This window comes from Dendrobates tinctorius, unplaced genomic scaffold (genome assembly GCF_039654945.1).
Source record: "Dendrobates tinctorius isolate UK_male_01 unplaced genomic scaffold, ASM3965494v1 ptg000191l, whole genome shotgun sequence".
NCBI classification, from domain to species: domain Eukaryota; kingdom Metazoa; phylum Chordata; class Amphibia; order Anura; family Dendrobatidae; genus Dendrobates; species Dendrobates tinctorius.
Window position 1 is genome coordinate 18,344,147 of NW_027361858.1, and position 27,832 is coordinate 18,371,978.

Consider the following 27,832-nt stretch of genomic DNA (forward strand, 5'->3'; position numbering starts at 1 on the left):
TGAAAAAAAGTTAAATGTTCATTTTTTTTTAATATTCAAAAAATTCCTGTGACGCACCTAAAGGGTTAATAAACTTCTTGAATGTGGTTTTAAGCACCTTAAGGGGTGCAGTTTTTAGAATGGTGTCACTTTTGGGTATTTTCTATCATATAGACCCCTCAAAGTGGCTTCAAATGTGAAGTGGTCCCTAAAAATAAAATGGTGTTGCAAAAATGAGAAATCGCTGGTCAATTTTTAACCCTTATAACTTCCTAACAAAAAAAAATTTTGGTTCCAAAACTGTGCTGATGTAAAGTAAACATGTGGGAAATGTTATGTATTAAGTTTTTTGTGTGCCGTATCGCTGTGATTTAAGGGCATAAAAATTCAAAGTTGGAAAATTGCGAAATTTTCAAAATTTTCGCCAAATTTCCGTTTTTTTCACAAATAAACGCAAGTTATTTGAATGCAATTTTACCACTAACATGAAGTACAATATGTCACGAGAAAACAATGTCAGAATCACCGGGATCCATAGAAGCGTTCCAGCGTTCCTCATAAAGGTACAGTGGTCAGAATTGTAAAAATTGGCCCGGTAGTTAACGTGCAAACCACCCTTGGTAGTGAAGGGGTTAAATAAGACCTGTCACTTATCCTGTAGTTTGAAAAATCAACAATCAACAGCACCGCTATCATACAGCTCTATTGACATTAAAATACTAAGGAGAGTTGAAGACACATTTCAGTACACAACAGATTTGCTCTGAAATGTTAATTTGTTAATTTTAACCCCTTAATGACCACTGATGCGCCTTTTAACCACGGTAGTTAAGGGTACTTAAACCACAGCGCCATGAATTCATGGCGCTGAGGAAAAAGTGTATAGCACCCCCAAAGTCGGAAGGAATTTCTCTGGGGTCTCGGCTGCTGGGGGTAGCCGAGACCCCAGAGAACATGATTGGGGTCAGTTTTTACCGACCCCGGTGTTGCGATTGCCGTTATTAACTGTATAACGGCGACCGCAAAATAAAAAAAGTCTGATGTGTCATTTAATTTCTCTCTCCTCTGATATGACCAGAAGAGAGAGAAATATGGTCCCTGATCCACCCCCAGTACCTCTCAGTGTCCCTGGGACTCTTGGCCTCCCCCAAGGCCGACGGCGTCGTCTTCCGGTAAGAAAATGGCGGGCGCATGCACAGTGCACCCGCCAAGATCTGCTGGCCAGCACCCAGCAACGATAGGAAGATTTTTCCTATTGGTTCATTTTGGTCACTGTGATAGACCCTATCACAGTGATCAAAATAAAAAAAAGTAAATAACCCCCCTTTATCACCCCCTTAGTTAGGGAAAAATAATGTAATAATGAAATATATTTATTTTCATTTTCCCATTAGGGTTAGAGTTAGGCTAAAGTGAGTTGGACTAAAGTTAGGGTTAGGATTAGGGTTGGAAAAAGGGTTAGGGTTGGAATTAGGGTTAGGGTTGGAATTAGGGTTAGGTTGGGGATTAGGGTTAGTGTTGAGATTAGGGATAGGGGTGTGTTGGGGTTAGGTTTGTGGTTAGGGTTATGGTTAGGGTTGGGATCAGGGTTAGGATTGTAGTTAGGGTTATGGTTAAGGTTGGGATTAGGGTTAGGGTTGTGGTTACAGTTGGGATTAGGGTTAGGGTGTGTTGGGGTTAGGGTTGTGGTTAGTTTTATGGTTAGGGTTGGAATTAGGCTTAGGGGTGTGGGGGTTAGGGTTGGAGTTAAAATTGAGGGGTCTCCACTAGTGTTGAGCATTCCGATACCGCAAGTATCGGGTATCGGCCGATACTTGCTGTATCGGAATTCCGATACCGACTTCCGATATTTTTTCAATATCGGAATTCGGCATCGGAATCGGAAGTTCAAAGTTGATTGACAGACTGACGTCATCATGATGCGCAGTGTGTGCGCATCATGATGCGCCGTCATTTCGGGCCTTCCGGGGGTCTCTGCCGGCCTGCCGGGGGGCTGTGCCGGCCTGCCGGGGGGCTGTGTGGACTGCCCGGGGTCTGTACCGGCCTGCCGGGGGGCTGTGCCGGCCTGTCGGTGGTCTGTGCACCCTGTGGGGGTCTGTACCGGCCTGCCGGGGGGCTGTGCCGGCCTGCCGGTGGTCTGTGCACCCTGTGGGGGTCTGTACCGGCCTGCCGGGGGGCTGTGCCGGCCTGCCGGGGGGCTGTGCTGATGTCCGGGGGTCTGTGCAAGCATCGTCCGATGGGACTACAAGTCCCATCGGGCGATGCCTGCTACCATGACAGTGATTGACACATTAGCCAATGATGGGACAGTAGTAGTCCCATCATCCGGCTAATGTGTTAAATGTTAAAAAAAAAAAAAAAAATACTACATACATACTACATGCATGCTACATACATACTACATGCTACATACATACTACATATATACTACATACATACTACATACATGCTACATACATACTACATGCATGCTACATACATACTACATGCTACATACATACTACATGCATGCTACATACATACTACATGCTACATACATACTACATATATACTACATACATACTACATACATGCTACATACATACTGCATGCTACATACATACTACATACATACTACATACATACTACATGCATGCTACATACATACTACATGCATGCTACATACATACTACATGCATGCTACATGCATGCTACATACATACTACATGCTACATACATACCACATACATACTACATACATACTACATACTACATATATACTACATGCATGCTACATACATACTACATGCTACATACATACCACATACATACTACATACATACTACATGCTACATACATACTACATATATACTACATGCATGCTACATACATACTACATGCTACATACATACCACATACATACTACATACATGCTACATATATACTACATGCATGCTACATACATACTACATATATACTACATGCATGCTACATACATACTACATGCTACATGCATGCTACATACATACTACATACATACTACATGCTACATACATACCACATATATACTACATACATACAATACATTCATACAATACATACATAGACATACAGTACATATAACATAGAGTAACATACTTACCAATACTTGTCACATTGTTCCCCGAAGCCATTGTCTTTTCCGGAATAAATATTAACATAACAAACCACAAAAATACTCACCCACGATCCGAAGCAGTCCACGAGTGTGTCCCACGACGATCTTGGGTAGAGAACTGCAGCATCAGATGATGCTGCCGTTCTCTACGGGCTGCAGGAATCCAATGACGGAAGGTAGGTATCCTTCCGCACTGTATTCCTCCGCCACTTAAAAAAAAAAAAGTCCCTAGTCTCACTTTATGCCATTGCTGCGTGGGAATTTCCCACACAGCAATGGCATAAAGTGAGACTAGGGACTTTTTTTTTTTTTAAGTGGCCGAGGAATACAGTGCGGAAGGATACCTACCTTCCGTCATTGGATTCCTGCAGCCCGTAGAGAACGGCAGCAACAGCTGATGCTGCAGTTCTCTACCCAAGATCGTCGTGGGACACACTCGTGGACTGCTTCGGATCGTGGGTGAGTATTTTTGTGGTTTGTTATGTTAATATTTATTCCGGAAAAGACAATGGCTTCGGGGAACAATGTGACAAGTATTGGTAAGTATGTTACTCTATGTTATATGTACTGTATGTCTATGTATGTATTGTATGAATGTATTGTATGTATGTAGTATATATGTGGTATGTATGTAGCATGTAGTATGTATGTAGTATGTATGTAGCATGCATGTAGCATGCAGTATGTATGTAGCATGCATGTAGTATATATGTAGTATGTATGTGGTATGTATGTAGCATGTAGTATGTATGTAGCATGCATGTACTATGTATGTAGCATGCATGTAGTATATATGTAGTATGTATGTAGCATGTAGTATGTAGCATGCATGTAGTATATATGTAGTATGTATGTAGCATGTAGTATGTATGTAGCATGCATGTAGTATATATGTAGTATGTATGTAGCATGTAGTATGTATGTAGCATGCATGTAGTATGTATGTAGCATGCATGTAGTATGTATATGGTATGTATGTAGCATGTAGTATGTATGTAGCATGCATGTAGTATATATGTGTTATGTATGTGGTATGTATGTAGCATGCATGTAGTATGTATGTAGTATGTATGTAGTATATATGTAGTATGTATGTAGCATGTAGTATGTATGTAGTATGTATGTAGCATGCATGTAGCATGCAGTATGTATGTAGCATGCATGTAGTATATATGTAGTATGTATGTAGCATGTAGTATGTAGCATGCATGTAGTATATATGTAGTATGTAGCATGTAGTATGTATGTAGCATGCATGTAGTATATATGTGTTATGTATGTAGCATGCATGTAGTATGTATGTAGTATATATGTGGTATGTATGTAGCATGCAGTATGTATGTAGCATGCATGTAGTATATATGTAGTATGTATGTTGCATGTAGTATTTATGTAGTATGAATGTAGCATGTATGTAGTATGTAGTATGAATGTAGCATGTATGTAGTATGCATGTTGTATGTATGTAGCATGTAATTTTTTTTTTTTTTTTTTTTTTTTACATTTAACACATTAGCCGGATGATGGGACTACTACTGTCCCATCATTGGCTAATGTGTCAATCACTGTCATGGTAGCAGGCATCGCCCGATGGGACTTGTAGTCCCATCGGACGATGCCTGCACAGACCACCGGCAGGCCGGCACAGCCCCCCGGCAGGCCGGCACAGCCCCCCGGCAGGCCGGCACAGCCCCCCGGAGCCGGCACAGCCCCCCAGCAGGCCGGCACAGCCCCCCGGCAGGCCGGCACAGCCCCCCGGAGCCTGCACAGACCACCGGCAGGCCGGCACAGCCCCCCGGAGCCTGCACAGCCCCCCGGCAGGCCGGCACAGCCCCCCGGCAGGCCGGCACAGCCCCCCGGCAGGCCGGCACAGCCCCCCGGAGCCTGCACAGACCACCGGCAGGCCGGCACAGACCACCGGAGCCTGCACAGACCCCCTGGCAGGCCGGCACAGCCCCCCGAAAGGCCCGTACAGACCCCAGAGAGGCTGTACAAGGGCAGGAAAGGGTTTTTCTTATTCCGATACCGGAAGTCCCATAGACTTGAATGGGACTTCCGGTATCGGAATCGGCGATACCGATACTTTTTTTAAAGATCGGCCGATACCATCCGATACGATACTTTGAAGTATCGGACGGTATCGCTCAACTCTAGTCTCCACTGTTTAGGCACATCAGGGGGTCTCCAAATGTAACATGGCACCACTATTGATGCCAGCCAATTTTGCGTTCAAAATGTCAAACGGTGCTCCCTCCCTTCCGAGCCCTGACGTGCAATGTGACGCCCGCAGACCATTCCATCAAAATCTGCATTTCAAAACGTCACTACTTCCCTTCCGAGCCCCGACGTGTGCCCATACAGTAATTTTCTCCCACATATGGGGTATCAGCATACTCAGGACAAATTGGACAACAACTTTTGGGGTCCAATTTCTCCTGTTACCCTAGTGAAAGTAAAAATTTGGGGGTGAAAACATCATTTTTGTGGAAAAAATCTGATTTTTATTTTCACGGCTCTACTTTATAAACTTCTGTGAAGCACTTGGGGTTAAAAGTACTCACCACACATCTAGATAAGCTCCTTGGGGGATCTAGTTTCCAAAATAGGGTCACTTGTAGGGGGTTTCTACTGTTTAGACACATCAAAGGCTCTGCAAATGCAACATGATGCCCACAGACCATTCCATCAAAGTCTGCATTTCAAAATGTCACTGCTTCCCTTCTGAGCCCTGACGTGTGCCCAGTGGTTCCCCCCCACATATGAGATACCAGTGTACTCAGGACATACTGGACAACAACTTTTAGAGTTCATTTTCTTCTGTTACCCTTGTGAAAATAAAAAATAGCCGGCTAAAAAAATCATTTTTATTTTCACAGCTCTGCGTTATAAGTGCTCACCACACATCTAGGCAAGTTCCTTATGGGGTCTATTTTCCAAAATCATGTCAATTGTGGGGGTTTTCACTGTTTAGGCAAATCAGAGCTCTCCAAATGCAACATGGCGTCCGATCTCAATTCCAGCTAATTCTGCATTGAAAAAGTCAAACGGCGCTCCCTCCCTTCCGAGCTCTGCCATGCGCCCAAACAGTGGTTTACCCCCACATATGGGGTATCGGCGCATTCAGAAGAAATTGCACAACAAATTTTTTGGTTCATTTTCTCTTTTTATACTTGTGAAAATAAAAAATGGTTCTGAAGTAAAATGTTTGCAAAAAAAAGTTAAATGTTAATTTTTTCTTTCCACATTGCTTCAGTTCCTGTGAAGCGTGTAAAGGGTTAATAAACTTCTTGAATGTGGTTTTGAGCACCTTGAGGGGTGCAGTTTTTATAATGTTGTCATTTTGGGTATTTTCTGTCATATTGACCCCTCAAAATGATTTCAAATGTGATGTGGTCTCTAAAAAATGGTTTTGCAAATTTTGTTGTAAAAATGAGAAATCGCTGGTCAACTTTTAACCCTAATAAGTTCCTACCAAAAAAAATGTTGTTTCCAAAATTGTGCTGATGTAAAGTAGACATGTGGGAAATGTTATTTATTAAGTATTTTTTGTGACATATCTCTAATTTAAGGGCATAAAATTAAAAGTTTTAAAATTGCTAAATTGTAAAAATTTTTGCCATATTTACATTTTTTTCATAAATAAACGCAAGTCATATCAAAGAAATTTTACCACTAACATGAAGTATAATATGTCACGAGAACACAATCTCAGAATCAGTGGGATCCGTTAAAGCGTTCCAGAGTTATAACCTCATAATGTGACAGCGGTCAGAATAGTAAAAATTGGCCCAGTCATTAAGCTGCAAATTGGCTCTGCCACTAAGGAGTTAAAGCAGTCTGTTGCTGACGGCCTGACAGTTTGGTTTTGTCACTGGTTTATCCATATTTGTTTGATTACTTCTTGTCCACATAGAAAACAAACTTTACTCTTTAGCAATATAAAAGAAAATGGCCATCATGACATACCCTTTAACCCCTTAGAGACAAGCCAATTTTGATCTTAATGACAAAGTCAATTTTTACAATTCTGACCACTGTCACTTTATGAGGTTATAGCTCTGGAAAGATTTAATGTATTCCACTGATTCCGAGAGTGTTTTTCTCTAGATATATTGTAATTCAATATAGTGGTAAAATTTATTCGATATCACTTGCATGTATTCATGAAAAAAAGGAAATTTGGCAAAAATTTTGAAAATTTAGTAATTTGCAAACTTTTCCCACTTGACAACTTTACATCAGCACAATTTTGTAAACATAACTTCTTTTTGCTAGGAAGTCATAAGGGTTAAAAGATGGCCAGCGATTTCTCATTTTTCCAACAAAATTTTCAAAACCATTTTTCTTAGGGACCACATCATATTTGAAATTACTTTGGGGGGGTCAATATGACAGAAAAAACCCAAAAGTGATACTATTATAAAAACTTCAGCCCTTAAGGTGTGCAAAACCACATTCAAGAAATTTGCTAACCCTTCAAGTGCTTCACATGAACTAATGCAATGTGGAAAGAAAAAATTAACATTTAACTTTTTTCATAAAAAATTTACTTTAGACTCAAACTTTTTTATTTTCACAAGGGTATTAAGAGAAAATGGACCACAAAATTTGTTATGCAATTTCTCCTGAGTACGCCAATACCCCGTATGTGAGGGAAAGCCACTGTTTGAGTGCATGGCAGGGCACAGAAAGGAGGGAGCACTGTTTGACTTTTTGAACGCAAAATTGGCTGGCATCAATGGCATGTACCATGTAGCATTTGGAGACCCCCTGATGTGCCTAAACAGTGGAAACCCCCCTGTTCTAACTCCTACCCTAACACAGCCCTAATCCCTACCATAACCCAACACACCCCTAACCACAACCCTAACCCCAACCCCAACAACACAGCCATAACCCCAACACAACCATAACCCCAAGATAACCATAACCCTAACCATAACCCCCAACACAACCCTATCCCTAGCACAACCTTAACCCTCACCCCAACCCTAACCCTATATCTAGCCCCAACCCTAACCCTAGCCCCAACCCTAACCCTAACTGCAAAGAACGGAAAAAAACACAATTTTTGAATTTTATTATTTTTATCTTACCAAGGGGGTGACAAAGGGGGTTTGATTTACTATTTTTTGCATTTTGATCACTGTGATCCGGCAGATATCGGCAGGCGCATTGCGCATGCACCCACCATTTTCTTCCAGGAAGATGACACGGAGGGTCGGGGGGATGGAACAGGGTTTGGGAATGGCGGAGGTACTTGGACTTGGGGGATCCATTTATCTCTCCTCTGGTATGCTAGATCATATCAGAGGAGAGAGAAATGAATGGAAAATCGGACCTTTTTTTGTTATCGCCGTTATTCTGTGAATAACAGCAATCACGTGACTGGGGATGGTAAAAACCAACCTGAATCATGTTTTCCAGATTCTCAGTTACCTCCACACAGTTCTGAGGAATAAGGCCCCTTAACTGCCACCGTTAAAAGGCATATCAGCCGTTGTTAAGGGATTAAAGGAGGTATGTGAAGATAAAGACTCAGTGACATATTCAGTCTATTTTGAATGACAATTTATTGAAAAAAAGCTGTGGAGGCAGATTCTGGTTGAGATCTACGTCCGACCCATTACCCTGAGTAGCTCATTTGCATATGAGAAAAACATGTATTTCCCTGGAATAAGACATTGGATCACAGATATCAAGGTATCATTTTATTCAGCTTCCCATGACCTACATGCCCACATAGATGGCCTAAGAGGGTCGTTCCTACTGACAGATTCCCTTTAAGATTGTTCCTTATCAATTCCAACTGACACCGGTGTGTAGCATCCAAGTTTTATCTTGTTAACGACTCCGTTGTGTGGAGTGAATTATCAAGAGAGATTTTCCAAAGATGAGTATTTCTTTCACTGACAGCAAGCAGTTAATTAAAAAAAACATGAAAATGATTGTAACCTAGATTAGAAAGTTCCCTAGCTGTATCCTATACAATGAGTGAACTTTATTTACGTAAAATAGGAAATCCGATCCATGTGCAATTTGTCTCATACGACGTTCATTATAACTATGGTCATAAAGGCACATGTTGTGATTTAGTGAGCGCTGCTCTTCCGCTGTGAGCAAATCTTCTAAGTCTGCTGTGCAGCCCAAGCTTAAGTAAGTTTTGCTTTTATCGCGTAGTTAGGCTGTGTTTTGCAAACTACAGCTGTTGTGCATTACTTTTATTCACTAGGACCATATTCTGCTCTACTGTAGGAAACTTTCAGTGCCGAAATGTTAAAAGCAAATAAACATACCTTATTTCATCAAGTAAATGCTTAAGAAGGCAAACAAGGAGTTATACTGGTGAGTGCTTTCCTTTTATTGCAAGTCCTCTAGAACTTGTTAAGCTGCGCCGATGCTTTATGGTCATAATAAAGGGAACATTTAGGCGGTAATGCTAGCAGTGCATTGTAGATAAAAAACACAATGGTGAAATGACAAGATAGCCAATAATGGTTTTGGGACAGCTGTATAAATGATGAATGTTACATATATTTGGTGTGATGATTTTTAAAGAAGAAAATGCTTTTGGTTTTATCTTTGTAGCTTTGCTTTCAAATGGCTCAGCTGAGGGTAGGCCTCATATTTTCTCACTTTTATATATCCTTAAAGGAGAGTCGCACTTCTTAGTTTCTTATCATCTTGACTCAGAAACTCATGCTCTTTGTAATAAATAGCAAGATGGTGTCAGCATTGTACACAGCAGTGCAATATGTTTTATAGGAAATACACAGCGTGTTAGAATGCAATATTATATAATGATAACCTTCATGGTACGGTATACTGAATGTATATAGGACAGGCTACCCATAGAGATGCTAAATGCATAGATTTATTATCAAAGGAAAGATGAATTAACTGCTACTAGACACCTCTGGGAGCATTTATTTCCCAACAAAGTATCGTAAAAATCCAACATGTCCAATTCTTACGTTTTATTTTAAAATCCCGAACGATAGGCTAACTCAATTTACTTTTATATTAAAACATCTTATGTGCACATTACCAAATACACCACATGGATAAAAGTACCAAACTACTGCAGCTGAATGTGTTTGGGATCTAATTGAAATAGCAGAATAAACATATTCAAGCATCTACAAATAATATACGTGACATACAGATGGGTATGTATCCCACACACTAGTAAAATTATAACTTATGTTATTACTGATGCAGAATTCAGCTTTCGGACTTAGACATTGAGGGAAAATAAATAGCTTCACTAAGGCCATACAACAACCATTATCTGCATCATCATCAATCTGGACTTAAAAGGAGAGACTGACACAAGCAAATCAAAGTGGTCACATAGAGTAGTGTTAAAGAACTCAGCGCCATCTGTTGTCTGCTCAATGCAGGCCCTCCACAGTATAAGCCTGCTGCTGTTGTAGACTGCAATTATTACTCTATGGGTAGGGTCACATGTCCGTTTTGTCTCCGTCTGAGAAAAACTGTACGATTGTTCTGATCAGACTCTGATCAAAGTGGCATCACTTTTTCTCGGACGCGTAGACAAAAAAAAATAGTTTCTCCATTCTGTTAGACCATGAAAATTGAATAGCACTCGGATATTATCTGAATGCGATCCAATGTTTTTCACATACTTGCATAGCCGATTTACATGAAAATTGGACTTGTCCCTGATTTTTATATATATATATATATACACATATATACAGCTCTGGCAGAAATAAAGAGACCACTGCACAGATTTATAAAAATCAGCTTCTTCACATGTCTGACAGCCATTCCATTCCAGTGTCAGTTGAATTCCAACCAGAGTACACCTCATTCTACTTAATGTGCTTCTGATTAGGTGATCACCTGAACCAAATCTAATTAAAGAAGGTAAGTATGAAAAACCCTGCTGTGGTGTTCACAATCCTCTTGCAAAAGGACAAGCTGGATGGCAAAACAAGTGCTAGTAATATCCCAAATGTAATAGGGATGAAAAAATAACTTTTAACCATGCCAAAGGAGTTGAAAAGAAAAGTCTTGAGTGAGGAAAAGAAGGGCTCAATTCTGGCTTCACTAGCAGAGGGATACAGTGAGCATCATGCTGCATCCATCCTTTAAAAAACGACAGTCCATTACAACAAGGTCAAGCATCAGATATTGGGGACAACAAAGCTACACACCAGAAGAAGGCAAAAACGACTCTCCTCTGACCGGAATGACCATTATCTTATTCGAATGTCAATCAGCAACCGCAGTGACATCAAGTGACCTTCAAAAGGAATGGCAAATGGCAGCTGGGGTGAAGTGCACAGCAAGAACAGTTTGTAGCTGGCTCCTAGAGGCAGGGCTCAAGTCATGTAAAGCTAGAAAAAAGCCTTTCATCAATGAAAAGCAAAGGAGAGCCAGGCTGAAGTTTGCCAAAGACCATAAGGATTGGACCATAGAGTACTGGAGTAAGGTAATCTGATGAGTCTAATTTTCAGCTTTGCCCAACACCTGTCATCTAATGGTTAGACGGAGACCTGGAGAGGCGTAAAAGCCACAGTGTCTTGCACCCACTGTGAAATTTGGTGGAGGATCGGTGATGATCTGGGGATGCTTCAGCAAGGCCGGAATTGAGCAGGTTAATCTTTGCAAAGGACATATGAATCAAGCCGCATACAAGATTATCCTGGAAAAACAGTTGATTCCTTCTGCTCAGGCAATGTTCCCCAACTCTGAGGACTGTTTTTTCCAGTAGGACAATGCACCATGCCACACAGCTAGGTCAATCAATGTGTGGATGAAGGACCACCACATCTAATCCTTCTCAGGGCCAGCCCAATCTCCAGACCTGAACCCCATTGAAAACCTCTGGAATGTAATCAAGAGGAAGTTGGATAGTCACAAACCATCAAAGAAGAACTTCTTAAATTTTTGTACCAGGAGTAGCATAAGGTCACCCAAAAGCAGTGTGAAAGGCTGGTGGAAAGCATGCCAAGACGCATGAAAACTGTGATTAAAAATCATGGTTATTCCACAAAACTTGATTTCTGAACTCTTCCTGAGTTAAAACATTAGTATTGTTGTTTCTAAATTATTATGAACTTGTTTTCTTAGCATTATTTGAGGTCTGCAAGCACCTGTTTTTCTTTTTTTTTAATTTTGACCATTTTTCTTTGTCAGAAAAAAAATAAAAAAATTTATTGCTTGGTAATTCAGAGACATGTTGTCAGAAGTTTTTAGACTAAAAGAAAAATTTACATTACATATATAATGTGTGGTCATTTTTTGTGTAAATCAGTAGGGCATAGGAATTTGTGAAACTCTGTATATTACAGCTGGGTCCAGAAGTATTTGAACAATGAAAGAATTTTCATAACTTATCCTTTATGCACCTGTTAGAAAATGTAATAATTAAAAAACACATAATCTTTGCTAGGTATTGGTGTGTTATTATATAGGGGGTGAGAACAGCTGTATTAAAGGCCCCGTCTCACATAACGAGATCGCTAATGCGTCACCGATTTTGTGGCGCAATAGCGATCTCGCCTGCGATCTCACTACATGTGGCACACAGCAGCGACTGGCCCCCCTGCTGGATATCGCTGATCGTGCAGGAATGTCCTGGGCCTTTTTTTCATCGTCTGCATCCCGGCGGCCAGCGCGCATCGCTGTGTTTGATCGCTGCTGCGTCGCTGAAGAGATCTGCCTGTTTGGCAGCTTACTAGCGATCATTTAGTGATGCACCAGTGATCCCTACAGGTCGTATCGTTGTCAGGATCGCTGGTGCGTCGCTAAGTGATATGGGACCCCAAGACTGTGTGCCAAACTATTGTGACGCTTATTTGACCACCAGATTTTAATACATAGCTAAAGAAACTACTGTGTGCACTGCAGCATTGAGCATCTTGTCTCATCAATAATATCCTGGCTAGCATTATCCACAATGTCTAACATTCTTGATTTAGAACATTTCGGTCTTGCTAAAATAAAGAAAATTAGTAAAGCAAAAAATTGTAAAATTCTACATAAATATTGCTACGTATTTTCTCCCAAGTGTAGTATGAAAATGAGGACAATATGCATTGCAGAATAGAAGAGAAATGAAGTTTCAGGAATTAGCTAAGTGTATTTCAATATGTAAGTTTCTAAGCAACAAGGAGAAACAATATCAACTCCCTCATTTACAGAGCTCTATAATGTAACCAGAATCAAAGATTGATACTTACAAGTGCCCACAGACAAGAGTGTTTCTTTGAAAGCACTAAATTCAATTACAGCTGAACCTGACATAGGTTCCAATGTCTAACAAGTATAGCCTGTTACTAGCTAGGTGCATAATAACTACTATTGTACATTGAGGAAAAGGGGAAATCCACTAAGTTATTTAGGAGAATTTTGTGACTTCCCCACCAGCAAGTTTATTTTTAATAAAATGAAGTAAGCCCATTTACTCTCTCCATTTAGAAGCAGTGCATTAAAGCTCTACCTTGGACGGTGCCAGATACCGCTCAATTTTTCATAGTTCGCTTTTGGTTATACTATTATGCTATCATTTCTATGGCATATTGAAAGGTTCGCATTTCACTTTTGTGACATACATTCAGCAATATATATAGAGTTGTTATTCTAGAAGAAATTTATGTTGGCTATACAGGTTGGAAATAATACTGATGTGTAGATTCACCCAGAGTAAATATGAAATGGCGATCAGCTTGGAATACTTGCTAAAATAAAGTTATTGTCGAAATAAAAATTGGAAGTCCACAGTGCTTGATACATTTTAATAAACAATTAAAAAGATGATGATAATAACAAGCTTTTGAGACTATTTAGGCCACAGAACATAAAGGGTAATTTACTGGGTTTTTTACCAGTTTTCATCAAATTGACCTGGAAAAGTGACTCTCCAAGTCAGTACGATCACGGTGACACCAAAATTGTATAGTATTTTTAATATTTTCATGGATTAAAAAATTTGGAACTTTGCACGCAAAAAATTGCTTTGTGTTGCAATTTTTTGAGACCCATATCATTCATAGTTTTCTTTTAAGGGAGATGCATGGGTTCTTGATTTTTTGCATTTGTAGTTTTTAATGGTACCATTTTGAGATGCTCATTATGTTTGGAACGCTTTTTATTGTATTTTTTGGGGATGGTATGGCGACTAATAGTAATTTTGGTGTTTCAATTTTCTTTTTCCTAACTGGTTATAATAATCTTATATTTTCATTAGTTGGACTTTTAAATATTCAACAATACCAAATATGCTTATTTTTTATTTAATTATTTTTAAACTAGGGAAATAAGGGGTTATTAGATTTTTTATAAGTTTTTATTTTATTTTATTAGTCCTCATAGGGGACTTAAACCTGCATTTGTTTGATCGCTTACTCCTCTACTTCAATATTACAATATATAGCATTAATAAAGGGCTTTAAAGAACCTGACTTCCTCCTGACGTAGATAGAACTTTATCTTTCTACTATGTTATAACTGGTATCTCAGAGAAAATGGACCTGTCATCATCTTGTGTTGATGCATGAGGTGTCACATGATTCTCATACACTGTACACATCATTCTCAGATTTGTATCTATTATATATAATGGATTGAAAAAATCACACACATATCAGGGGAATACAGAGAAATCACACCAAATAAGTACATATTGTGTTTTACGTAGTGGCTCAAATAACAAGTCATTGTATTTGGACTAAAAGACTAATATATCTGCAGTGAAAATGTAGTGTAATTTTATACATTTCTTGTCCATAATGTACAGTTTATATATACTAGAGATGGGCAGTTTGACTTGTGGCACTCCTATCCAGTGGCCAGGTCAGTATTGTTTGACCATTGGAGAGGAAGCTCGCCAATCCCTTACTTCCCAGCATACGGGGCATGGATTCTGATTAGCAAGACTGGTGCAATGTCATCTGTATATCCCAGTGCAATGGGACAGTGATCCCGGAAGGTAAGAGTATCTCATCCGACTATCAGAAACTACTGATCTAACCAACGGATCGGAGCCTTGTGAGTTGATCTGCTCATGTCTAACATATAATAATCTATTTAAAAACTTCTACCATGTCCCATAAATGTAAATGTCGTTAGCCATTTGTTATTTTTTTGTTAAGTGCTCACTCCGTTTTTTACAACTATCACTTATTGACAGGATATATGATAAATGTATCATAGATGCAGCATCAAAAGCAGGAACCAGGACTTATCTTGAAAATGGGTTCCCCTCTTGTGCTGCTGTCAGGGGAGCAGTGGCCATGTATGGGTAAGCTGCAAGTCCCGGAGATTCTTCTAGATATGCATAATAGTTCTACTGGTGTTTTTTAGCATTACATCAACTTGTCTTTTTTTACATCTTTTTGGCATCTTTTAGTCACGGTGCATATCAAAGCCTTACAGAATGCGAACTGTAGAGAAAACTTTATATAATGAACTATTAAATAGCAACTTTCCTTAACTTTAACCTTTTTCTGACATGTGACGTTCTGTAAATGTACATCACATGTCAGGTAACTGAAACAGCAACAGGTATTGACTGAGGCCGAAATTCAGGCATTTGAAATCACACAGGCCCATTCTGTCCCCATCCCAAGCACCAGATGGGATATATTACCCTGGATAGAGGAAAGGAAGATTTACTACAGGACCAATATTCCTAATGATACCCGTTTCCTGCTGGAGTAAGTGACGGAGTCAGCAACTTTGTGCTCCGTCACAACTCTTAACAGTATGGGTGTCTTGAGAACAAGGATTCTGCTAACAGCGTAGCAGACAAGGCAGCCCACGACCGGACAGGCCCTTCTGGCATTTGGCAGAATTGCCAGATGCCCAGTCCGGCTCTGTGCAACGGTATATGTCATTAAGTATAGCAATTAGTGACAATAGCTTTTCTTGGCAGCTAGAGACCTACTAAAAGCCCACATGGCTGGCTTCTTTGTACTACCTTCATAAAAATTACAACATTTACAATAAACTACCAAATATCTGTATTACAGTTTATTGTACCTTCAATTAATCAGATTCAAATGGCTCTTATTCTGTCACTTCACTCCCTCCCTAAAAAATTGAATCAAAGAAGTACTCAAAAAAGTCATAAACACCCAAAGATGGTACAAATAAAAACTAAAGCTAACCTAGAAAAAAACAAGCATTCACATACTTCCATTGCCAGAAAATTAAATATGGGTTATGGGTCACAGAATATGGCTACACAAAACAATTTTATTTATAAAGTTTGTCATTTTGTAAAAGTAGTGAATCATAAAAAAAAATCTGGTATTGCCATAATCATATTGACCCACAGAATAAGCTTACAATATTTTTTTACTGTGAATTCTGTAAAAATTCTAGCAAATCGCACAAGTATATTTTTTTCCATTCTACTTCCATTCTTCTTCCCCCCTTCAGTTTTCAGTCCAACATATGGTAAGCTATAACTTAGTCTTTAAAAACACAGGTTCTCATATGGCTATGTACACACAAAAAATAAAAAAAAAGTAGTTATGGCTCTTGAAAGATGGAGATAAATAACATCAGCAAAAAAAATTAAAATAATAACCAATGCTGGCAGGGATTACACATCCATTGCACACTGTTTTAGATTAATTTGTAATTTATCACCAACACCATTTTTCTTGTTGACATAAAGTAATTTGTGGTTTTTTTTGTTTGCTTGTTTTGTTTTTTAAATAAAGACAGATCTTTTTTTTCAGCAGCATTTTTGCTTTGTAGTGACCATCAATTACAAAAATGGTGATTTCTCAAAGAAATTGCCAATGTGAATAGGGCTCAATGTTAATGTATCAAAATACAAATTGGAAATATTTTTTTTAAAGAAATAAGAAAAATACTTCAAATAGTTAAAAATTAGTTTTCAAATAATTTTTAGAAGTTCTATTCTTTTCTCTAAAATTATGATAAGTATGAGTCCAGGAGTGAAGAGAGGGACCCCTTATTTAAGATTGTAAGCTCTTGAGAGTATGGCCCTCTTTTTGTGTGAATTGTTGCATTCCTCTGTAGCTTCTGATATTTTCTGTACATGTTCTGAACTGTATCAGGTGGCGGAATACATTGGTGCTATAGAAATAAAATTGTTACTAATTATTATTACCACTATGTATGAAGAATGACAAGACATTGCTTCTAGAATGTAATGTAAGCTATCATCAGTAGGTCAAGGCCAGACCAAAATCGGGCACTTAGTTTTGCTTTTTTCATGGCTGGCCTCATCTAAACTGTCTTACAGGTGGAGAAAAAAAATAACGTCATATGCAAGAGAATAAACATGAGATCAAGGCTTTTATAGTCATTATATCACTGATTAACGTTAACCATACACATTACTGGGTGGTATTTTAATTCGATGATCATATCTTCCCATTTAGCGGGATTGAGGCATTTTTTATCACAGTGAAATAAAGTATGATTCTTGAGGTTTCATTTGATTTAAAAAAAAGGGTGATATGGAGAGCAGGATGTAATTTATTATTCAGAAGCCGTACTCTTCCTCGCAGTTCTTAAAACTCTTGAGGACCTGTGAGTGATAAACAAAAGCCTTGTATTGGGCTCTTGGAAATACGACAGTAGAATTATTTGCTATCTCTGCATCTGGTTGAAAGAATTTGTACAATTCATTCAGAATTTGTATCGCAAAACATTCTCCCGTTGCCAGACTGTCCTTGACTCTGCGAAAGCAATCTGTTTTCGTAATGAACAGCAACTAAATTGCCACCGTACATAGCTTTAACCCCTTTGCCTAGTGCAGGAGAGGTTATCTTCAACAGCGAATAAGCAATGAAATGAGCTGACGACATGCATATTATATATCCAAACCTAAGGAAAACACTCGACAATAGAGGACAAATGTCATTTTCATGCTGCAGTTTTGCAAATATGTCATTCAAGTTCATGTAAGTGTCGGATGGAGGAAAGTGTTTAACCAACAGGGATGGGGGGTGACCCGCTTCTTGCCACAGACAGACACGAGACTGAGACAGAGTTGGTATTCGACAGGTCCGTTTTATTGGCTGTCCTTCTGACGACCACCGCAGCTCATCACAGCAGGCCCATCCACCACAGCGCTTCACCAATCTGAGTACACCATCCGTCCAATACCCACAGACCGTCTTCGTCTGTGGCTACCGTCCTCTGGGTAACTCCCCGTGACCGCCTCAACTGTCAGTACTCTCTGGAGCCTTTCTACTGTCTCTATCTCTGCAGCAGAACCTCCTCTCAAGAGTGCTCCCCTCACTGACTGGACTTTCCAGAACCTTCCCTCAGCATTTTATACTCCCAGTCCTGGTAGCTCCGCCCACCATGACCTGACAGTTTCTCTGACCAATGGCAGTTATTCAGCCCCACTCGTACACTCTCCACTGCCCTCTAATGGTCAAACTATAACACGCCACCCTTTCTCATTATCTTGGCGCTTTCACACCTATACTGCTCTATCCCTCTACCTCTCACTACAGGCAGATCATTCCGTCAGTCCAACTTCCCTACATAAGCACAGTATTTGTTTCAAGTGAATGGGACAAAGCTGTGACCCCAAGTATAGTTGCTGCGAAAAAGTATAGCATGAGCAGCGCAAACCAGTATAAATCCTGATATAAAAAAATGATGAGGCTGCAGTGCTTGTCCATGTGCCGGGACTTCTAAAATAGACCCCGGCAAATCTAATATTGATGACTTATCCATACGAGAAGTAGTTTGTGTGCTCACACTGTACAACAAACAGAGGTTTTATTAATACACATTCATACAGAATCTGTGTCATGAAGTAACTGGCCCTGTGCGACATGACCCAGCAATCAGTCGGTCACCAAACAGCAAACAAACAAGGGGACTCCGTGGACACAATTACAATGGTGGGCTCTGCGATAGGGAATGGGGAAATGGACACCTTCTGCAATCTCCTGAGGCCATGCCCTGGTCTATCCTGATGTCCCTATACAGCTTCTTTCAAACTGTCGCTGAGCAGGATACCTTAGCCCTCACTTGCCCTGCACCTATCCCTCAATAGGGAATTGGTAAGTGCGGAGACTGGTCCCACCACTGCACTAATATAACACCAAGGAAAGATAACACACAAGGTAAGACAAACAACACTTAGCTTTCTGCTGCAATGCGCCGCACAGCAGAGGTAGGCACCAGATCACAGCATTTGGCAGAAGCACTACTGCACTCAGCCAGCTCCTGACTCCAGCTTGGTTGGTCTCCAAAGAGGAAGTGTATCACCAACAGTTAGCTGAAGCATCAGGTGACCTTTTAAAGGAAGGTGGGAGTGGTCATCACCTGCTTCAGCAAATTGACCAGCCATGTAATTACACCAGCGGCCACCAGGGGGAAAAACTGATGTTAACCCCCAATGGCCTGAAAGGAAAAAAGTTTATATATGAGAATCCTAGATCTGACACAGATCCAAAAATGGATAGTGACAATCTGTCAGAACAAAAATTTATCCCCTTGAGAAAGCAGAGTGCGAAACATGCGTTGGGGTCTGGTCACTTACTTATAAGGTTTTGGCAACTATTGTATATTGCCCTCGTTTTGTCTATTATATTTAGGCCGGGGTCACACTTGCAAGAAACTCACACGAGTCTCGCATCTCAATACCCGACACTGCCGCCGGCACTCGTACTGGAGCGCTCAGCTGCATAGAAATACATGCAGCTGAATGCTCCGATCCGAGTGCCAGCGGTAGTGCCGGGTATTGAGACGCGAGACTCGTGCGAGTTTCTCGCAAGTGTGAGCCCAGCCTTACTCTGTTGCATCCACTCCAGGATTTAATATTGATTATTTTCACACCCATTTTTGTGATCAATTTCACTATAGGAAACTGTGTATTATTTCTACATGTAGCAGTATATTCTTGTATATTTATCATGTATTGCTCTTATATACAAATCTTACTATTATCATACTATCTTAATATGGTCAATAACTAATATATTTTATAAATTGGAGCGTTGTATATTATTCTGTAGAATTACAGAACAAAAAGTTAGTGACATGTTCTGTTGCATGCAATATTATGGAAGTATTGCTCCTCAGGAGTATTATTTCTAGCAGAGAGGATGGCATCTCGTGGAAGCACCATATGGTGGCATAAAAAATGCCAATGAATTTGTAATGCTTAGCTTTGTTAATTGGGTGAAAACTAAGCATAAATCTTTGGGTTGTTCTCTTCAGTCAAGTTATTGAAAATGTTATTCTTCCATATCTGAACTATATTCCCAAAATTCTGGGTAATATTGTCTATCCGCTCGGCAATTAGCACTTACTGTATATTAGGATGTCTGTGTAATAATGCATTAATATTATGGCAAGTCGGTCATAAATCAGATTAAAAAACAGGTATAAAATTTCACATGATTTCTATGATGTTACATCAGTAATAAATATCTCAGTGTAGCTCAGACAGTGGTCTGTGTTCACAACATTGTCTTTTTATTTTATCTCCCTTTTTTGTATTTTTGTCCACCTAGTAAATAAATGACATTGAGCTAATGGATGTGACACTGTGTTTGAGGTTCCTGCTGGTATGTAACAGACTGCTACTATGCCGGAAATGTAAAAGGTGTATTCTGTATTGGCTGGTGCACGCAACAACATTTTTATCATTTTACAAAATATAATTGCAACAAACTATAGTAAACCTATACATGCCTATGGATATCTTGTACATCTTGTTCCAGGTGATGGGCATATGTCCTCTTCAGTTACATGCCCATCCAGTGAAGTCACTCACCTAAAGCCTAACCAACGCAGTTATGGTATGGCTGCAGCAGTCATATGTCTGAAATAGAGCCGGTCTCTGTACTGCAGAGATTGAAGAGCACTTTAGTGTTGAACTGGACAGACTACTGGTGCAACCTGTGCATCTGCTCAGCAGCACAAGTGGCATGGTCAAGGGTGGACATGTCATTGATGCAACCTGTGCAGCCCACAAGAGCGCAAATGGTAAAGAGGCCCATTTCCACCACCAAAGTAGGTGGGATTGTGCATTATGATGAGCTTTTAGTCTGCAAAGGACCTATGTGATGCTAGTCACAACCCACAGCTAGGCCGTAAACCAGCGCAGTCAGACGTTCTGGGGTCAATAGCAAAAGATCACAAAGTAAACCAAGGGAAAATACGAAGTCAAAAGTCAGGTCACATGCCAGCGTCAGAATACCAGAGAAATAGCGGATAAGCATAAATTTAATAATAACAAACGTGTAGTCTGAACACAGTCCAAAGGTCAGCAGCAGAATATCAGATGTAAATGGGCAATAACAAATGGGTAGTCTGAACATGGTCCAAAGGTCAGCAGCAGAAGAAGATCAGAACTTACAACACAGGGTACAGGTGAACACATCAGAGAGCACCAGCTTAGAACAAGCTTTTGACTGGCAATGATCTGGGCCAGACAGCAAACCTAAATAACATGGCAATTACCAAGAACATGGAGCACCTGTGGAAATCTCTGCACCTTACAGTCAGATAGGTCAGCAGAGCTGTCAGTCAAACCCCCGACAGCTCAGCACGCCCCAGCACAGGATAGGATGCCAGAGCTGTCTATCACAGAGTCCCAGAAACTATGAGCAGTGGAATCATGACAGCCCATGTATTGTTTTTGCACAGAGGCCCCCTTCTGTCTGTGGGTATGGTGGACCATTTCCACATCCCTTTCCACATCAGCTTTCCACTTTTATCACAGACACATTATTAGACCTCAAATGAGCCATGCACTGTTCTTTCATAGGGGGCTCTCTTCTGTCTTTGTCTACCACTGAATAAGGACCAACTCCAAAGAACCGTTGAAACCAACAAATGTTGGAATAAAGCTTCATTCCTTTATTCATGTTTCAATTAAATTACTACCTGAATGTATGTCTCAACATACCTAAGCTTCTCATATATACAGCTGTCTGCAGTTTTCCATGGTCAAAACTGCTGACAGGTTGGGTTTAAAAGCAGTTGGCCAAGATTAGAAAAAAGAGTTTTTATTTTTCCAGCATCATTCTTGTTTCTGTGCTATTTGGTGTTGCAGCTTAGTTTTATATATTCATATGTATAAGCAAAAATACTTTCAATAATATGCCTATTCATTGATGTCCAAAATAGTGCTACATTTGAAAATAAAAAGTATAATAATAATAATATAATCTGGACATACATACAAAAACGAGCGATTTTTTCAGATTTGAGATGATGCAGGTAACAGAGCTCTTGCTTTCTTAATAATTTATACATTTATTACTTCATTCCTCCTTGGTTACCTTCATACAGTTACCAAATAGTGTATGTTCTCGGTAACCCAGTACAAGATACAGCATGCAGCTGGCACTTAACACGTCACCTCATCTCCACAAAAGCTTCATTGTTGACAAAACAGTGAATGTAGAAGAGTGCACACCTCAGTCTCGCCACAGAAAATCTACGTTTAACCCTTATTCTAATACTCCATGTACAGCCATGAAATGTGTATGACCGCTAGGTACTCTATGCTTTATTTTACAACAGATACCTAGTTGTCTTGGTCCTTGTCTCATGAGAATGACTGTGAAAAAGAAAAAAGATCAATTCACTAGGAAAGATCAAATAAGAAAACTGCAGGGACAGCACCAGGTCAGAGAGCTGGGAACTCCGCAGACCTTCTCTTCTTTAACAAGTCTCTCTGGGGATGTTACAGTGTACCTGTCCATAGGCTTATTGAGCTGCCTAAGCCTCCTGTGTTTTATTCCACCAGGCCCAAGTGAATCACATTCTGCTGTTGACAAGTTCGAGAGGGACTAAGGAAGCAACATGAAAGAACTTTTTCTTTCTTGTTTTAACCAAACATTTTTTTTCTTCTCTTTCTTGAAAAGAGGACACAGTATTGACACGTGACATGGCAAGATGAAATGAGAAGTCCAGGATGGACTTGGAGCAGAGCAGATAAAAGTTATCAAATGACACTCCTGGAATGCAAATTGGCATTCTTCACTACAGCAATTGCACAACCATGAAACATCTCTGACAGCAAGCGGGATTAGGACAGAATGTTATGTAAAGAGAAAAGAGTCGAGCAGGCTTACCACTTTATACTATGACTTGTACAACTACCGCCTAGGAATTGATCATTTAATGGCCCTTTCAGAACACACAAATACAATATTTCTTCAAGTTAAGTGCGGTGGGGGTGTTTCTAGTCCTAGGAGTTAAAAAGTCACATATGGGCGTCAGTCGAAAATGTTTTGTACTCTTTTTCTACAGATACCTATACCTAATAATTACAAATTACTTTAAAAACTTAACATTTTGTATAAAGATATAGTTATTTCTTGACTTTCTCTACTGATAGACTGAACCTTGACTAGGAGGTGTTTTTCTTTTGAAATGGATACGGAGACACTAATTTTATTTGACGCGTTTCTTCTACTTTGTTTATTTTCTAAATTACGTGCAACATGTCAATAGCATAACAAAATCTAATTAAAATGGCAACAAGGCGAAATTTATTTGTAATTTTGGAGACGTAGAATGGACACATAAATATATATTACAATTTGTTCTGAACCATCATTCCCGCAGTGGACGTTGCTGCCGCCCTGGCTAATGTTTTCTACTTAAATTAAACATCCATCTCTGATATAACATTCCTTAACTAAATAAAGACCGGACCCTGGCATAACAAACTTGCTGAGCTATGTAAACTGTGAAAAGCACTAGCTAGCAACGGCTTCTAATGGAACGAGTGACACAGTCGGTCGTCCTAGGGACACGGATACATGAGGAATCTATAGGCAGGACAGGGAGTTGGAGGGGATTGTGGAGGAATGCACTGAGTGTTTCTCTTTGTTCTTCAAGTTCACGTAATTTAGGTATACTGTATCAAAGAATATCACGACTGTAAATTCTAGACTTGAGACTGTGATGGTTTCCTTAGTGTTCATTCACTTCATGGAAAGTGGATAAACAGCTCAATCCCCAAGCTGGGTATATTGTTTAAAAAAAATAAAATATTCCTAGCACTTTAGTTTCATAGAATGCTATTGAGTACGTTGGTGCTATGTGTAATACATGCAATAGAAAAAATACTCCTGTTACTACTCACTGTAAAAATCAGCATATAAAGCACCTAGGGCTGTCTATAATATCAGTTAGGCCATGTTCACACGGTCAGTATTTTACCTCAGTATTTGTAAGCCAACACCAGGAGTGGAACAATCAGAGGAAAAGTATAATAGAAACCCGTCACCACTTCTGTATTTATCACCCACTCCTGGTTTTGGCTACAAATACTGAGCTAAAAAACTTTCCAAATACTGAATGTGTGAACATGGCCTTCGAAGGTACTCCATGTAATAACTATATACTTAGGCAGGAAACGATATTTAACATCTTGAGCATTTGTACGTTTTGCTGTCACTTTATCCACCGGTGCGTTTGATGATTTTATGACATCTATTGTCCATCAAGTTTCCAACAGCTTAGCTCTAGGGTTAAATGAAATCCATCATAAATCTGAAGCTACTTTCAAATCCACATTTATTTCTATCGGTGCGGGGCAGCTCCTAGTCCTCTCTTTCTCTATGTTTTGTTGCAAGCATTTTTGACAGACCTATCTCTCACACTTTATCCGTCCCTTTGATCACTGGACCAAGACATGTCACATTAGGAAGAGCAGAGAGTGTCAGAGACACAGACAGAAGAAAAATCTAAGCCACTATATCTGGTCTTTGCTACTTAGGAGAAGTGTGAGAGGAACCCATCCTCCATCCCAGCCTCCTGCTGCATTCTACAAGAAGAAGCAAGGATAGGGGGCTTTATAGTGGGTCAATAGTGCAAACATGGCACCAAAAATGAATCCCAGCACTAAAAAGTCATCTCTATGATTCTATTACTCAGAAACCAGGAATTTTGTAGTACGGGTCAATATACAAATTACTTATTACTATTTTATCAATGATAAAATTCTGTGGACCATAGTAAAATCTTATACCTGCTTGAGATTATTGGTTGAATATTCATATATTATTTATCCAGAAAAAAAAAATCTTCTACTCTATGGAAGACCCTGATAGCACACATGATCTGCACTGACAGGACACTTTGTAAACTGTGCTGCCACTTGCCGGCTTGTGCATGAAACTTTAGAAGCCAAAACGTGTAGCAAAGTAAACTTAGTAGCTTAATATGCTATGAGAAAGAAGAACAGTCTATGCATACTTCCTTCCATTCATATCATATCTATCTATTTAGCTAAAATCTATCTATTATCTATCTATCTAATATCTATCTATTTAGCTATCTATCCATCAATTATATATCTATCTCATATATATTTATCCATCTATCTCATATCTATTTATCTATCTATCTATCCCATATCTATTTATCTATCTATCTAGAAAAAAAATTACACCAGTCACTATTAGAAAAATTGTGTGCACAAATGGACTATTAAAATAGCTTTTCTGCACTCAAATGATGGTGTGCTGCTCCTTTGATTTTTCTATCTATTTATATATCATATCTATGTATTATCTCTATTTATCATTCTCATATCTATCTATTATCTAGCTATCTATCCATATCTACCCCATATCTATCTATCTATCTATCTCATATCTATCTATCTATCTCATATCTATCTCTCATATCTTTCTATCTCTCTCTGTTACTATTTTATTTACTTTTTATCATCCCTCTACTTTATTTCACCACTTTCCATAAAGATATCCTATTTATCCTCCTGTTTATTGCAATCTATCTTCTATTCCTCTCTATAAATAAGAGACAAATGTATTAATAAATAGGACCATCCTCCTGCTCTCCATGGTGGCAGAGTCCCAGTCCCCAGGAGCTAACGCTCAGTTCACATTGTCCATACTAATAAAACACATAGAATACTTGGTAACACTCTGCTGGGCACTTGTGTGCAGGCAGACAAGAAGGTATCACCATGAGGCAGTAGCTTACCATGACTGCATGCTCCTGTGACTTTCTCTGAACTTCTGTGTGACTTCTTCCCAGAAGCTGTGGCTGGAACACTTTGTCAGTGTCTGTCCCAACTTTTCTCCTGTCAATAAACTCTCAGGTCCTCTCTTGCTTTCCAGGCAAGCTGGTCATTTCAGGTAGAGTTTGTGGTCATTTACTATAACTTGGGATAGGCAGGCAGGCAAGGGTTACCTCTACCCAAAAAGAAAGTTGAAGAAAAGCTGAAGACATCCAACTGCAGAGGGAGAGGGGAGTATGTAAGAGATGGGCGGAAAGCAAAGCAATTCCCTCTGCCTGTGGATTTACTCTACCTAGTGTGACTTAAAAAGGATCTGCAGCACATCACTCTGGACACTTTCCTGCAGTGGAGGAAGAGTTGATGTTGTGCACTCATACACTGTATTACTATGACTTAGTAGGAATAGGAAAGTTGCTTCCTTAGTTATGACTTTGGGGGAGGAGGGGCGGCTGCTGACACTAGGGAACAATAGTGGGATATTGAGGTTTTCGGTCTGTCTCCATGCTGATCACTCATACAGACAAACTGACCCTTTGCTGAGTCTGAATCCTTTTTATCAGCATACTAGTCCAGACACTGCTCCATACACAAGGGCAGGAGGAGGGACAGAAGCTCCAGGACATTGACAGTACAAAGAAAGAAAAGTTGGTTGCCTCCAAACTTGGCTGCTCAGGTTTTGGTTCTGCCGCCTGTGGCTTCTCCTCAAATCTTGGGTCTATCTTGTGTGTGAATGTGGTTTTATCAGGAATTTGTTTTTTGTTTTGTTTTTTTCTGTTTTATGCTTTTCTATTTCCTCCGCCTCAGCCGTCACGGTGTAAGTTTGCATGGTAAAGAGTCACATCTGTGTGTGACACTGAGCCAACCAAACTAACCCTGCCCTGGAGACACAAGAAAAATACAGAGGAGTTCTGCATCGCAATCTTCTGTAGCATGTACTTGTATTAGCAATATGCTCACACACCCTAAGCCGACACTGCAGTCAGAAAAAAGCAATTACAGGGAATGATAACAATGATGTGAGAATATACTTGTCATTGCGACACGTTTACAGATTACCCAATAAATAGAAATATTGTTCTGCATAAAATAAATTAATTTGCCCATACACGTTTTTTCTACACTAAAGACCAGTTTTAGAGAGGATGGGGCTTTGAACGAAAAAATAAAAAGCAGTTTTGATTGCAGCCAGGTATGTTTTATTCTTAAATGATGCAGTATTTCAGAGAAACCACGGTTAGAGAAGCCAGCAGGGACTAGACATGACTAGTCTGATGTGGTCCATGACTGGCATCACCCCACCCTGCTCCAGCTGACTGACATGTCTCTCCAATATATGTACTGCACATAACGTGAGATCAGTCATCAGCTAGAGTATGGAGAAGTAGGCCATTGACAACATCAGACTAGTCATGTCTAGCCCCTCACCGCCTTCTCAAACCAGGGTTTCTCTGAAACACCGCAGCACCTCTTACTAAAACATAATTATCTAACTGGCTGTAATCACAAAGCCAAACTCGGATTCATGCTGCCTGTGGTTCAGACAGCATGAATCTAATGAAAGGGTCACTTTAAGGCTGTGTGCCCACGATGCGATTTTTAAGCGTTTTTGTCGCGATTTTTGGCGCGAAAACGCTGCAAAAATGTTTAAAAATCGTGTACAGAACACCCCCCATGCATTCCTATGGCACTCCGCACATGCTGTGCTAATGCTGCACTTTTTTCCA

The 27,832-nt window shown here is 39.8% G+C and overlaps 1 protein-coding gene across 3 annotated transcripts in view; it reads right to left on the minus strand.

Annotated features, from left to right (window-relative positions):
- The window catches only part of BNC2 (basonuclin zinc finger protein 2), a 953,199-nt gene extending 926,308 nt beyond the window's left edge, over window positions 1–26,891 (minus strand). For 2 of the 3 annotated variants that reach the window (XM_073552473.1, XM_073552472.1), the window contains exon 1: window positions 26,072–26,889. In XM_073552473.1, coding sequence (XP_073408574.1) covers window positions 26,072–26,074 — 3 coding nt within the window. In that variant the 5' untranslated portion in view covers window positions 26,075–26,889. Of the gene's footprint in view, window positions 1–26,071 lie in introns of all 3 variants that reach the window. The other variant, XM_073552474.1, reaches the window with a different exon arrangement.
- Between the last annotated feature and the right edge of the window lie 941 nt (window positions 26,892–27,832).